This window comes from Pogona vitticeps, chromosome 3, assembly GCF_051106095.1.
Source record: "Pogona vitticeps strain Pit_001003342236 chromosome 3, PviZW2.1, whole genome shotgun sequence".
NCBI classification, from domain to species: domain Eukaryota; kingdom Metazoa; phylum Chordata; class Lepidosauria; order Squamata; family Agamidae; genus Pogona; species Pogona vitticeps.
The window spans coordinates 51390199-51405795 of NC_135785.1; the positions used below are offsets into that span (position 1 = coordinate 51390199).

Below are 15597 nucleotides of genomic sequence, written 5' to 3' on the forward strand. Positions count from 1 at the left end.
AGCAGGTTCAGCCCTCCCACATGGGTAAATGATGAACTGGTTCATATAGCAGAGTTATGCATTCAAGGCACCTGCAGACAGATGACAAACACAGATTCCCAGCAACTACTGTCCGGAACAAACCCAAAGGAAGGACTCTCTGGACCTCAGGCATACACTGTACTAATGGAGTAGGGTTTCAGTTGCAGCCACATGAAATTCAGGGCACTGGTCAGGTTCTGCCTGCTAAGGCTTTAAAGCTAGCATGCACTGCCTTTCTATATTCAGCAGGTGCTTTATGTGTGTGGACCACCTATGCACCTGCTGCATGTTTTGTTGATACACATATATACAGATGGAAGCAGTAATAAAAACTGACAGTGTTTGTAGAATGCTGGAGCACTGGAAGGCACAGCATCGATGTCTGTAGTTGCCAGCTCACTGTTTCCTTGGGTATTGTTGCAGTCCCAACCAGCCCTATGAACATTGACGCCAATGGCAACTGACAGCAAGATGATGATATGATGATGATGATGCCGCATTTCTTCCAACAAGGGACCCAAAGCAGCTCACAGCATTAAAATTCACACAATTTAAAAACACAATAAGTTAAATATTAAAAGATAATATATGATTTAAAATACAATTAAAAGATTAAAACATGAAAACATAAAAAAGATTAAAATTATCTGCTAAAATGGGGTTCAGGAATTCAGTTATAACCCTTAAAAGGCTGCCTGAAGATATGGGTCTTGACTGTACTGCAAGGCTGATGTGATTGTTATTTGACTACTTGGATTTGATCACGGTGCAGGATATTGCAATCTCTGCAGATCCCATTTATGTGTGATCTGACAGTGCAGTCTTTCACAACTATTCACAACATTCATTCTACATGTGTTATTATGTGCCAAAATGATAGATTCATTAATGGGAAGGTAACATCCAATCACATATTATCCTGGGGGCTTCTACTGGAAGCCCTTTCATGGCTTCTTCTGTCTGTTTTCTTCATGTAAATAAGCAGAAAAAAATTTGAATAGCTGCAGAATTTGTAATGCTAGCAGTCCATTGACTAACATATTTTCAATGCTACAATTGAAAAATGACAACTAATGGAATGTTTGCCATCTTTTTCTATTAGACAGAGCTTGTGTATCTTGAGAAGTGTTTAAAAAAGAGAAGGGTCGCCATGGAGAAATGCAGTAGCTAGTCTGTTGGCAGACACAAGGATTCTTAAAGAAGCAAGCCCAATAGTTAGGGGTTTTGTACCATTCGTCACACCATATTGTGTCCTGAACGCTTTGATTTTTCCCCCTGTTTTCCTAAAGAGTCTTTCAACACTGAGAGGGAATCCTCAATGGCTACTAGCCCAGATTTCTGGTGCTCTGCCTAAACTGCTTTGAACTCCTTGGAGGAATAGCAGGATATAAATGTTAGCAACCAAGTAACCATTTCTAAAAATGATGCTCTCAAGTCACAGACTTTTTTTCCCCTTAAAATGCCATTTCTGCACCTGCTACTTGTGGACAACAACTGAGGCTCTGTGTAAGAGTTCATTTACAAAGAGGAAATCTTCCCACTTCATTTGGCAATCTTTTCACAAGATCTGCTTTTCTTTCCACTCTTTCATTGCTGTGATGCGGGGCCTTCTTGCACAGTTGTATGAAGACTTTCATCTGTCCCACAATAGGCTCTTGTCCTTGTTGTTGTTTTTCTTGTTTAAATGTACTTTGGGACTTCTTGTTCATAATAATTAGAATTGGAAATACAAGCAATATAAAGAACAGAGCAGGATATTCATGCTGGGCAGCAATATGCACTAATCTCTGATCTTAGGCACCCTGTTACAGAGGGTGAAAGCGGTGACCTCTAGGAGAGACCAGAGCTAGGCTTTAAACTCCCAAGGAGAGAGCAAGCAGAGATGAAAGGCAGATTGGGATGTTTTGCTTCATTTTTCTGAAGAAGGAGCTAGAGGGTTCCAAAAGCTATGTTGCAAATACAGGTTTGGGGCTTACCTTGAAGATACCTGGCCTGACTCCTTGAAAAACAGCTGATTGATTTTCCTTTCATATCTGATATTTGATGCATATGTGCATATAAGTTAAACAAGCAGGGGGACAATGAAGAGGAGGGAATGGAAGAAGACATAATCCAGTAAACAGTGTTTGGTTATATATGCTTAGGTTTAGGGAGCTTCCAAATAAAATTTATTTTTTCTGGAACTGCAAGTCCTAGCATCACCCTAAGCTCTCTTCCTGATGGACACCTCCTAGTGGTCTCAGTTAAAAGCATTCTGCAGCTCTACTGCCTTTTTCCTCTTTAGTGGTTTCTCAAGAGCAATGAAAATGCAGGGCTTTGGAAGTTACCCTTCAAAAAACTGAGTCACAAAGCAGTTACAAAACTGAGTTACAAAAGCATCAGCATGTTACAAATTGCTGGCCTGTGGTACAAAGCATCCTTTCACACCTTGTAGCTATACAAGTACAGTGGACCCTCTACTTAAGGAATTAATCCGTATTGGAATGGTGGCTGCAAGTGGAAAAGTCTGTAAGTCGAATCTCCATTGACCTACAATGCACTGAAAACCGATTAATCCCATAACCAGTGGTTTTTATTCTATTTTTATTCCATTTTGTTTTTTTTTTTTCTGGTCTATAAATCGATTCTCTGGCTGCAAGTCGAATCTAAATTTTGCAGCCAGAGAAGTCTGTAACTCGAAAAGTCTGTAAGTCGAGCCGTCTGTAAGTTGAGGGTCCACTGTAACTAAACACAGTTACAGTCATATTACCAAAAAAGTGAAAGCTCAGGTAACCAAAGGTCATCAAAACAGAACAGTAAGTCACAAAAGGTGGGATATAATCACAGTTTTAAAAATGGACAAGGCAGTTGGCTGACAGGGAGAAAAATAAGAGTTCATGTTTTGGCATCTTTCCCCTTGGTGAGTATCACAGCCCTGCCAGGATTGCTTAATAGCTACCATGTTCTTTTGGTGCTAAACTTGAGTATATCTTCTTGTTAGATCTAAGAAGATATCTAGATCATATGCTGTTCTGGATTTTTTCATCTTAATCAAGGCCCTCCTTAACTGACACTTCAACATATCCTATCAAACCATGATTTACTCTGCTTCTTTCTTCCTGAATGCCTTGTATTACATACTACCTTAGGTAAGCTACTATTTTTTCAAAGTATGGCAAGCTGCATTCACCATCTGTGGCACTCATCAGAGCATTCTTGAATTTCTTCATTTATTCGGAGTTAAGACTTGTATATAATTCAAAGTTAGGTTATCACTTCTGCATTTTCTCCAAGGTGAATTTCTGTGTACCTGCAGTCTTTGAACTTCTACCTCATTCATCTTCAATCCCAAGGATGGAGGCTTATGGTCACTTTCTGGTTCTTGAAGATAGACTGTTCATTAGAGACTGAATTTGGGGAACAAAGGGCAGAGAAGAACCAAAGATAAAAGCCAAAGCCACTTGCCTGTTTAACAGGGTGGTTAACAGTGTTGTAAATACATAAAGTATGAGCAGGACGGGGGATTGGAAAAAAGGATAATTACTTCTGTCTTAGATCTACTGGGTTTGAGATGACAATGAAGCTTCTTTAGGCAGAGATTTTGAAGAGCTGATTGGAGTTGTTAAAATGGGGCTGGTAGATAGTTGAAGCAAAGTGTTCTGCTTATATACTGCCTTATAGTGCTTAAAGCATTTGCTGGGTGGTGTACAAGTTAATTATGCAGGCTACACACTGCCTCCACCACCATCCCCAGCAAGCTAGGTACACATTTGACAGACCTTGGAAGGATGGAAGGCTGAGTCAGTTTTGAGCTTGCTACCTGAGATTGAATCCTATGGGTCATGAGCTCAGTTTTGGGTGCAGTACATCACCTCCTGGCAAATAGAAGGGGAAGATATGGAGGCAGTGACAGATTTTACTTTCTTGGGCTCCATGGCCACTGCAGATGGTGACAGCAGCCACAAAATTAAAAGACACCTGCTTCTTGGGAGGAAAGCAATGACAAACCTCGACAGCATCTTAAAAAGCAGAGACATCACCTTGCCAACAAAAGTCCGCATAGTCAAAGCTATGGTTTTTCCTGTAGTGATGTATGGAAGTGAGAGCTGGACCATAAAGAAAGCTGACCACCAAAGAATTGATGCTTTTGAATTGTGGTACTGTAGGAGGTTCTTGAGAGTCCCCTGGACTGCAAGAACAAACCTATCAATTCTAAAGGAAATCAACCCTGAGTGCTCACTGGAAGGACAGATCCTGAAGCTGAGCCTCCAATACTTTGACCATTTCATGAGAAGAAAAGACTCCCTGGGAAAGACCCTGATATTAGGAGTGTGAAGGAAAGAGTAGAAGGGGATGACAGAGGATGAGATGGTTGGACAGTGTCACTGAAGCTACCAACATTAATTTGACCCAACTCTGGGAGGCAGTGGAAGACAGGAGAGCCTGGCATGCTCTGCTCCATGGGGTCACAAAGAGTCAGACACAACTAAATGACTAAACAGCAACATCAGTTTAACTACTGCACCACTTTTCAGTTAAGAAAAAAATAAGGATTGATAGAGGTGCAACTGAGTATCATGTAGTACTGAAAACTATGGGATTTGCTAAGTGCATTTAAGGAGAGTGTATATAGAGGGAAGACGGCCAAAAAGAGATCCTTTGAGTCACCTAGCAGAAACTAGAAAAGCAGAGTAAGAGATTCCCACTATGGAAACATTCTTTAATTTTTACATCATTCTTTTTCCAATCAAAGACTATTTACTCAAGCTCTCATCCCCCCACACCCAGGCCCCAAGAGATGTAATTCATGACACAGTATGGTTGGTTCTGAAACCTTATTTGAAGATTAAAAAATATGAGCGAATGGAAATGTCATTGTCTGGTGAGTATGAGAATCAACTCCAGAATTCTGTAGCCCCATCAGTTTGAATAAGGAACTGCTTAAGATGATTTCTCTTTAAAAGCTGTTGGATTCAGCTGTTGTCTGGTCTGCTTTAGAGGTTTGGGGCTGTATTAAGAAACTCTACTCTTGGTATCCTGGGCAATTTACAGACTGGCACATTGAAATACTTGTCAAACATTTTACAGACAAATTCTTACACCCATTTACACCTTCAATATGATATTGCAGCTTCTTCAGTTTTCTATCCTAGGAGGTGTTGGTCACAAGTCCCATCATGTCCAGCCAGGATGGTCATTGGCTGGGCTAGATGGAGTGATAGTTACAGTATTCTTGTGCAGCAGAATGGGATCAGGTTAAGAAAGCTTTCCATGCTGAATTGGCACTGAAGTCACCTTCTCCTTTGCAAGTCACAGTTGCTGTTTTTGTTAAACCACATATTACCTGAGGAAGTAGATAGGATGTTCAGAGATGATTAGTCCATGACATTCTCCCTTTATCCTTATGTTTCCCAGACTGGTTGGGGAATTCTATGGTGGGGGCTGGTGTGGTTTACAGTCCAAAAATGATTTTTTTTTTCAAGATCTGCTTTGGGATAAAGTTTGGTTCAGGTCCTTTTCTGTGCAGTTTCTGACTGTGTTGTGTGATCTCCTTGTCTGAAAATATAGAATGGGAAGAGACAGCAGAAATATGATCATGCTGAGTTTCCTAGACCTCTTAAGATACTTTAATAACAATTGGCAGTAGTATGCTTTGAGGTGGCTGGATAGCTCAATGATTTGGAACACCAGAGCCAGGGATTAAGACCTCAATTCCTCCATATGCTTCTGTGGAGAAGAACAAGCCCGTGTGGTCTTGGGGAAACTAGATTGGGAATATGGGAGTGCCCTTGGAAGAATACACTGGTGAATCACTCATGACTACTTTATACCAAGAAAAGCTTGAAAAGGGTCAGCGTAAGTTGTATTCAGCTTGATGGCATGTTATTATTTATTACGCTATTATTTAAAGTCATCTCTGTTATCCAAGGTCTTGCTTCTTCCTAGGAAGTATTTTAGAGGGTGATACTGAGGGAATGCTATTCCTGTCTGTTGCAGCTATCCTTCAGGATCTTCTGAGTTCAGGATCTGCTCCAAGGTCCTTGAAATTCACACAAAAATCCTAGGAAGAGCACAACATTATGAAGCGAGGTGCCACCAACATTTTTATGGTATCTGGTCTGAATTGAGGCAGTTACTTCCCTGAACAAGAATCTGAAAGCGATACTGGACCAAGTAAGCTGTATTAGATTAATCAATGTAAACAGTTTTTTAACATGGAGTGGAAAGGGGCTCAGTAGCCCAGGTGGCTGAGGACTGCCTGCCCTTAATGAAGGAACAGGAATGTATTCTCCTGGATTTTTTGTTCCTATTTCCACAGGTAGCAACCATGGGTCTGAATTTGTTCCCTTTTCTTGCTCTGGCTTCTTTGTAACTGTGCACAATACTACAAGACAGATTTATCTAGTGTCACCCATCACCTTCACCATTCTAGGAGCTAAGATGAGTTCTGTAGGGGGCTGTCCTTCAATAGAGCTTATGAATAAATCATATGTTATTCGTGATTTTTAAAAAATGCTTAAGTCAATCAATGTTATTTTCTAGGAAAACCAGAGGAACAGGGCACTAATTCAAGACAGGCTTCCAATATGTGCTGGTTTCCTTTTGAAAATCATCTTATGCTGTTTTCTCTTTTTAATGCATTTCAGAAAACTTTGAAGCTAGTTACTTTCACATATTTTGTCAGTAAATTCTCTTGCTAGGGAGTTCCCATGCACAGTGGTGGAATTCTGCAGCCTCTGAAGTCTACAGGGATTCTGTAGTTGTTTAAGAAAATTAGTCATGCTGGGTCAAATCAAGGTCTGTTCACCACAAATGGGACATAAATGTAACAGTACACTCTCGCATCATCCCACAGTTGATATATGCGGGTATGTTACTGCTGGTATTGGAGGTGACATATAACTAGCAGCTAACTGATGCTTCATTCTGCACATGAATTTCTCTAACCCTGTTTTAAAGCCTTATGGATTAGAGCCATCAACTCTAGTGGCAATGAGCTGTGTAGAGGAGTATACATTAGGAATCATGAGACCTTCCCCTCATGACATAGTCATTACTAGAGTTTTTTAAAGTTACCTTTTTGGACTACAGTTCTTAGAATTCACCTGCTGCCAGCTAGATTTCTGACCATGTGTGAATCCTGGCCTGGCCTTCTGGATGGTTGGACTCTGAGAGCAGAGTTATATCCCAGGACCACATGACACGGTTTCTCATGACACATCACCCACGATATACTTCTCCAGCACCAAATGAGAAGGGTCGAGACCCCTAAAGACCTCCCCAAATAGGTGATCACTCACAGCACAATGGAGAACATCATTGTGCACAGTTCAGCACAGTTGGAGAGTGCCCCTTAGAAGCTTCTGGGGGAGGGGAACCTGCCATTCATTGTTGCTTGTGGCTGGGGGGGGGGGAGAGTAATGCAGCTGGAGCTGTTCTCTGCCTTGTTGGAGCCTGGACCAAGTCAACGGGCCTGTCTCCAGATGGAAGGAATGTGCTCAGTGCTGATGTGGTGAATGGGGGGATTGTCAGGCTGAGCTGGCTGGGTCACAGGGAATTCCTGTCTGTAACCTCCCTGACGACATTTTGCCAGAAATAAACTGCAAACTTGCTGCCAACACAAACAGAAAAGCTGGGATTCCATAGCGAGCACAAAGCTCCTTTGTGCTCATTTCCGGGGTGTGTGAACCCCTGTGAGAAAGGAGAGTGGGAGGGTTTCTCTGTCTCTGGGGCATTTGTGGTTCTATGGCTTGGGACAGCAGAACTGCCATACTCTCAGGCAGGAAAATTAGCAAGGGACAGCTTCTTTAGGAATTGTTACCAGCTCTAGTCTGCAAATATTATAGAGTATGGAAAAGTTACTTTTTTGAGCTTCAGCTCCCAGAATCCCCCAACCAGCATCGCTACTGGTCATGCTTTCGGGGTGTGTGTGTCCTGGGAACTGTTGTCCCAAAAAAATCCAAGCTCTGTAATGTTCCAAAGTTAATATTTTTAAAGTTTTTCTGTCAGGAAAACAAATATATCTTTTTCATTATTTTCCTACTGCATCTTTTCAGGCATTACATTCCCCACCTGACTCAACTGCTTGGGGGGAAAGCAAATCAGGTCAATGGTTTCCTTGGAGCTGTGAGCAAATTAACATATACTCTGCCAAGATTCTGCCTTAGTATTACACATGGTGAAAGCAATGCATAAATAAACTTGCTGATGAGCCTACTTGAGATCATGGCTCAGCCCCAAACAACTCACACATCTGAAAGCAGGTTTCAGAATAAAAATATGTTGAAAGGGCGCTGCAGTGATTATGTGGTGTTTTCATTGTTAAGTGGGTAACCATCTTCCAATTTTAGGGCAAACTTAAGCACACTTACGAATTTTAACAGCTGTGGAGGAGTGCTTGCTGCATTATTTTCAGAAGACATGACTGACTTCTCCAAGACCAGCAGTTATATCAAGAGTCTGATACATAAGATTGGCTGAAATCCTATTGCTCAGATACACAAAAAGGGAACTTCAAGAAATTAATTGCAGTTAATTTAAGAAATGTCCGTAGGCTTTACAATTTCTGTTGCATGCTGAGTTGCACAACTCGGCATGCAATAGATAATGTCTAGAAAAAATTCTTACGACAGTTTGCCTCTGAAAGTTATACCTTTTACATAACTGTGCAACAGGATTTTGGCCAAAGAATAACACTCCTTTTCATTTGAGGAAAGTGGCAACGGGGCAGACAGGGCTGATATACTCCCCTTGTGTGTGGAAAATTATTTGTTGCACCTCCAAAAATTCTGCATAGTGCTAATCTAACGCTATGTGTTCTTGTGTTTCCAAATCCAGATATATTTTCAAACATACATTCTGAAAGCATGTAAAGCATCCTAAATTGTGTTCGTGAAGAAAATTATGAAGTGGGGAAAAGTTCTTATGTTAGATTGTGAACCAGAAAATTGAGATGAAAAGCTGTCAATGCAGGATGGGGTGGGCAGTAGCTAACTGTGAGAAGTAATAAATCTCCAAACTATGGTTCTCTTTCACAAGCTGACATGAGTGGAAAATAAATTAGGCATTTCCATCACGGGCACTGCTTTCTCTGCTCAAAAGTGAAGTGATTTGATTTGAGCCAGCTGGATGTAGCCAAAGAGAGCCCGTCGATGTGCAGCCTCCCTCCTCCCTCACCGCCACCCACACCTCATGCCCACTTGCCTCCTACTTTGTTCAACAGCCAAGGAAGTGGCTGTCTGCCATCCTAGGATTTCCCCTTGCTTGGGAGTCCTCCTTTGATTTAGTCATCCAGTTTCCCAGCCTTTCTAGGCACACTCACCATGTTTCTAGCCACTCTCACTGCAGCCTTCAGAACGAGAATAGATTCCAGCCCTGTTCTCAGGCTTGTTCTCCAATTTATTTTTTCTCTATATATATATATATATATCAAAAGATAGGGAGGAGTGAATCAGAAGGGAGTTGCTCACTCCTTTAAACTACTTGATATATTCCCTGCTGCAAATTCTTTCAGCCAGAGGCCTGATGTGCTATCTGATTGGCAGAGTATCATACAGCAATGCTTGAATTTAAAAAGCAGAGATGTTTGGAGCAAATCATCTAGAAAGCTGAAAAATCTCACTTGGAAGTCCTTCATTCCATTCCCCTTCATTCAGACAGGAGGAGATTTGGTATTCACAATGATGGAAAAGAGACATTTCCATCATATTCAAAGTTACCCCTTTGTACTGTATATTATTTAACACAGTACGGAGCAGGACTGGCAGGTTTCAGGCTTCCAGGATTTGTTTTATCTTCTACTAGAACTTCAAGGTTGACTGAACAGAACCAGGAGCAAAACAGTGACCCAGTGAATACACACACAGAGTGGTATCAAGTCTCCAGTCAATAATTTGTATAGAATCAGTGCAAAGCTAGCAGTCTTTTTAATTAAAAAACTACTTCTGGTGTTCACCTTCAAGCCTAATTTATCTTAGAGGTTGGTTCCCCCCCCCCCCCCCCCCCCAGTTTTCTTAGTATATAACGGAGTCAGAAACTCTGCAAAGCACCTGGAGATCTGCTAATACATCCTGGAGTGCCTCCTTCCCACTCCTATTTTAGAATCAGATCATCACCTCTGAAGTTTTCTGTAGCTAAGCTCTGGCTAATTTTAAGCAAAAGCCTTTTGATTCAACGAGGATAGCTGTAATACCTTTAAGAACCAGAATTAAGTTGCAGGTTCTTTGTTCTATTTCCAATAGAGCTGCACTTCAAAATGGCATTAAATAGACCTCAGTAATTATGCAGCACTTGCTTGTGATCCTCCTCCTCGGTGTGGATAGAATTGGAAAAGTCCAGGTGAGGACACATAAATGTATGAAAACAGAAACACTGGGAATTGGGACAGAGGGGAATAGGAACAGTACTTACAAAATAGTTTTTTTATATATAAAATGACTTCTTATTCCCTCCCAAAGTATTTATTTGTGCATCGTCATGCCAACATTTATGCGTAATTATGCTCCTCCAGTTTCTTTTAATAATAAAGCTTTCCAGGGCCAACCCTAGTTGAATCTAAGCTTTTACAAATTTTCCTGGGAATAATCTCCATAGAACTCAATGGGGCTTATCACTTAGTAGACATGACTAGGACTGCACTGTCTGTCTGGTTTGGCTGAGAGAGCAGGGAAGAGAATTTTACATAACCACAGCCAGAGTATAAGGGGGGAACATCAGGCACCTACAAGAGAAAGATCTGTAGGGGAGGTCCCTTTGCACATAGGCAGTTCAGCCAGCTGGTGATTCCATTTCTCTTGTGGTTTCTGAACTACAGTAATGGCCCAAGATAGGTTAATTGGTTATAACAGAAGTATTTCTGAGCCAACTAAACATAGCCTTCTTCTTTTGCTTACCACTGCATTGAGAAAGTCTGTTTTTCACTTTTTATTGTATTTTCTGTTTGCCGACTGGCAAAAAAACAAAAAAGGTTAATATCTGTAGGTGTAATAGTTTGCAGATCTGTCTCCAAAAGCACATTTGCAATTGTGTTTTGACCAAAAGCTTTGAATATTGCAACCAAAGAGCTAGCATCTTATTTATTATTTATGCACAATAGGCTACCTGTATAGTTTAGCAGTGACTATCTTTCCTTGCCTCTGATTTCCATCCTCAGAAATCTTGACGTTTGATATGCTGAACAAAAGAATAACTTCTGTCATATCAGAGATGCTGGTATGGGGAAGAAGGAAGAAAGAAAATAATTCTTCCAACTTTTAGTCTAGAGTTCAAAAGAAGATTCTAAATTATGTTGAGTATATTTATTTAGACAGACACTGAGAAAATAATAAAATTTGCAACATAGCCAAAACTGGTATTATGAATTCACTAAGAAAATCCTGTGGTTGGTGGAATGCCATGTTCCTTGAACATATTTTTGACCCTTAAAAGTCATTCTGGCAGAACTCTGCATTTGTCTCAAAAATGCTGACAACAGTGAGATAATCAGGCTGGACACAGTGGGAGTCCCAAAGCAGTTTCTTGTAGAACTCCAGCTATATCAGTCCAGGAATATATATTTTGGACTGATACAGCTAGAGTTCTATAAGAAACTGCTTTGGGACCCCCACTGTGTCCAGCCTGATTATCTCACTGTTGTCAGCATTTTGAGACGGATGCACAGTTCTGCCAGAACGACTTTTAAGGGTCAAAAACATGTTCAAGGAATATATACACACTCTTTCTTTCTCCTTAAAAGGCAGCTTACATCATTAAAAGACAATATTTAAAGCTAAAAACAATATATAGAGACAAATACTGAAAAGGATTAAAAAATACAACTCTAAGAAATTGTTTTTAAAAAGCAGTACCAAAATGCATTCAAAGCAGCATGTCACTGAGAGAGAGCTTGCCTGAAGATAAATATCTTCACCTGTTTGCAGAAGGGCAGCAAAGATAGGACCAGCCTGGCCTCCTGTGGGAGGAAGTTTCTATTGTACCAGGATATGGATCAGCAGCCTGTAATAGGAGTTATACAGTTCCCTATAACCAGCCCCAGTTAACAATTTGGCTGCTGCATTTTGGACCCACTGAAGTTTTCAGACACTATTTTGAGGCAGCCCCATATAGAGTGTGTCACTGTAATACATCTGGGATGTAACTAAGGCATGTGTCACCATGGCCAGATCAGATCTCTCCAGGAACAGATGCAGCTGGCATACCAGTTTTAATTGTGCATATGCACTTCTGGCTGTTGCTACATCCAGGCACAGAGACAAATCTAGGAACACTCTCAACATAGCCTCTGTCAAAATGCAGAGGCCACAAATAAAAACAAAGGCATAGTAGCTTGTTGCACAGCTGGACTGAGATCTAACATGTGGACTTAAAACTGGTGTGGTGAGTGGAAACTGATGTCTGCCAGCTTTACTGAAGTAGGCTCCATTCTCAGAGTGGGCAGGATTTGATGGCTGTTGTGGGTTTTTTCGGGGCTATTTGGCCATGTTTTGGAGGCTTTTCTTCCTAACGTTTTGCCAGTCTCTATGGCTGGCATCTTCAGAGGACATGATTTGAACTTTGTTTGTGTTCTACAGACAGAGTTATAACTCCTGTCCTCTGAAGATGCCAGCCACAGAGACTGGGGAAATGTTAGGAAGAAACACCTTCAGAACACAGCCAAACAGCCTGGAAAAAACACACAACAACTATCGGATCCTGGCTGTGAAAGCCTTCGAAAATACATTGGACAGGATTTGTTTAGTGCCATCATTTGTTTTTTTTCCCCTGCAACATCACCTCTTCATATTAGAAGAGAGAAAATCAGTTTTTGACAGCTAGATATGTGTGATAACTCGGAGAAAATCTGTGTCTGTTTCAATAATTAGTATTTTTAGGAGCATATGTTTTCACAACTACAACTCCCAGAATCTCCCAGTCCCTAGCCAAGCTGACTGGGGGATTCTGGGAGTTAGAAATAACTTTTTCATGCAGAGATTCTTATTTTCAAGTTTAGGTTGCTATGCTGTGTGGTTACTATTTTAATACCACATTTTCTTTGCTGTAATTGCAGGCAGCAAGCTAAGGAAGTGTTTCCGGCCCAAATACATCATCACAGGGTTTCTCTTGACGGTGGCCATAATTGCTTTAATCACCGTAGCTGTTACACAAAACCATCGTTTTTCAAGGAACAGTAAGGTAAGTTATAGAATGGTGTCTTCCTGTAGCTCTAGGATGGTGTGCCAGGGAATTCTATAGCGTGCTCAGAGTAACCTAAGGCATGCTTTGAAAAGTCAGCCATATAGGATATAGTTAGTGTTCCATGCCAGTTGGCATTGGGAGGCTCAGTGTTGCCCTTATTCCTTGTTTATAAATAAATAATTGCATGCTGTCAAGTGAATGCAGACTTACGGTGACCCTTTTCAGGGTTTTCTTGATAGAGAATATGCAGAAGTTTTTCATTGTTCCTGTCTTCTGGGGGCGTCCTGGGACTGTGAAGCCTGCCCATGGCTATACAGCACATTGTTCTTGCAGGAGGCACAGCAGAGAATTGAACTCCCAACCTCTGGCTCCATAGCTAGATACCTAAACCACTGAGCTGTCTTTGTTTACTTTTCAAATATTCTGGAACCATTTCCAAAGTTTGTGAAACATCAGCTTAAGCTCTTAGTTGCAAGATATCTAAAACATTCACAGAGCATTTCCCACAATGCTTCTGTTCCTTTGTTGTTCTCAATTTTCCACCAGATGTATCCCTGAGATAATTTTTACTGGCCTAGTATTTTCATATCAATTGTAATGCTCTTCTGTTGGTTGTAGTACTTTAACAATTTAGTACTGGTGCTAGGCATTTGCTAGAGTTCACGTCTCTCCAGGTGGAAAGAACATTCAGAGAGTTGGGTTCAAAGATCCTACATGTCACACCATTTTCATGCATTGAATTAAAAAGTATGCTCTTGGAGAAGGACAAATGATGACCTGCAAATGTCAGAAGAGTCTTAAAAAACAACAATCATGGCTTCTCATTATGGACCTGAGCTTTCTATAACCTATGCAGGTGGATCAGGGGCTTATAGGACCACAGAATTTAAATGTAAACTGACACTATCAGCTATTTTCAATATGCAAGATGGGTTGCAGAAAAAATAGGAAACAAAAGAAATAGATTTTCATTTTTAAAAGATGGGCAAACATAGCTTTTGTTTTAGCTAATTGAAAGAAAGGATGAATAACATTCTAAATAGATTTAGATCTCCAACACATCCTCTCCCACATCCTCCCAATAGGCTTAGTTTTGTGGAATAACATTGTTGATCTGTGTCTTTTGTAGTATGGGGTTGTGCTGGATGCTGGCTCTTCTCATACTAACTTGTACATATATAAATGGCCAGCAGAGAAAGAGAATGACACCGGAGTGGTTGAGCAAGTGCATGCCTGTGAAGTGGAAGGTAAGGAAATGGGAGTCCTGGGGCAAATATTCATAGGATCAAAGGAAGTTATGTATGTCCTCTGAGCTTGGAGCTATTCCTCTTTTTTGACCACAACTCCCAGAATTCTCCAGCTCGTGGCCTTACTGGATGGAGGCTCTGGCCATGCAGGAGGAATAGGCAACCTTCCAGATGTTGATAAGCTGCAGTTCCCATAATCTCCAACTATTGTTTTTGCTGGCTGCTGCTGCTGAAGTGGTCACAAATTGCCTATCCTTCAATTCAAAGCCTAGACCAATTAAACAATTCAGCTTTTCTTTTTCCTTGAAGAATCTGAATTATCTTGGAATAGAGTTGTTGCTTTTCCTGCATAATATATTAACTCTGGACTAAAACTAGTGGACAAACTACTGCTTTTCTTGACTCCAGGTCCAGGAATTTCATCTTATGCTGGTGCTGTGGAAAAAGCTGGTGTCTCCCTTAAGCATTGCATGGATTGGGCAAAAGAGATAGTGCCACAGGCAAAACATCATGAGACACCAGTTTACCTGGGAGCAACTGCAGGCATGCGGCTGCTGAGGTATGAGACTAAAATGCAGACTACGCTATTTTAAAAGGCAGTATTTGCTGGGGTGAGGTAATGGGTGGTAGTTTTCAGATGTTTCTTTGAGGTTGGCCTTGACAAGTAGCTTTCATCTATTTCCTGTTTGGCTTTTTCTTCTCCTGCTCCTGGAGGACTTAGTTAAATATTCCCTGTCGAACTCCTGCATTTTACAAATGTGCCTTCTTTCACACATTGCTTGTGACTGTGTCTTGGTATTAAACTGCAAGGTAACTTGTATGCTACAGATGAAATGCTGAATAGTTCAGTAGTTTAGGTAGAGGTTGGGAGTTCAGTTCCCCACTGTGCCTCTTTGACAGGGGATAGACTTGATGATCCATTTGTTGTTGTTTAGTTGTTTAGTTGTGTCTGACTCTTCGTGACCCCATGGACCAGAGCACGCCAGGCCCTCCTGTCTTTCACTGCCTCCTGGAGTTGAGTCAAAGTCATGTTGGTCACTTCAATGACACTGTCCAACCATCTCATCCTCTGTCGTCCCCTTCTCCTCTTTCCCTCACACTTTCCCAACATCAGGGTCTTTTCTGATGATCCATACCTCCTACCAATTTTGAAGAGGTAATGTGTCATGTCTCTTCC

General features: G+C 41.1%; 1 protein-coding gene across 3 annotated transcripts in view; it reads left to right on the plus strand.

The window, feature by feature from the left end:
- The window catches only part of ENTPD1 (ectonucleoside triphosphate diphosphohydrolase 1), a 61677-nt gene that overhangs the window by 18933 nt on the left and 27147 nt on the right, over positions 1–15597 (plus strand). For 2 of the 3 annotated variants that reach the window (XM_020803084.3, XM_072995734.2), the window contains exons 2-4: positions 13046–13170; positions 14303–14420; positions 14829–14979. In XM_020803084.3, coding sequence (XP_020658743.2) covers positions 13046–13170; positions 14303–14420; positions 14829–14979 — 394 coding nt within the window. The remainder of the gene's footprint in view (positions 1–13045; positions 13171–14302; positions 14421–14828; positions 14980–15597) is intronic. The other variant, XM_078389391.1, reaches the window with a different exon arrangement.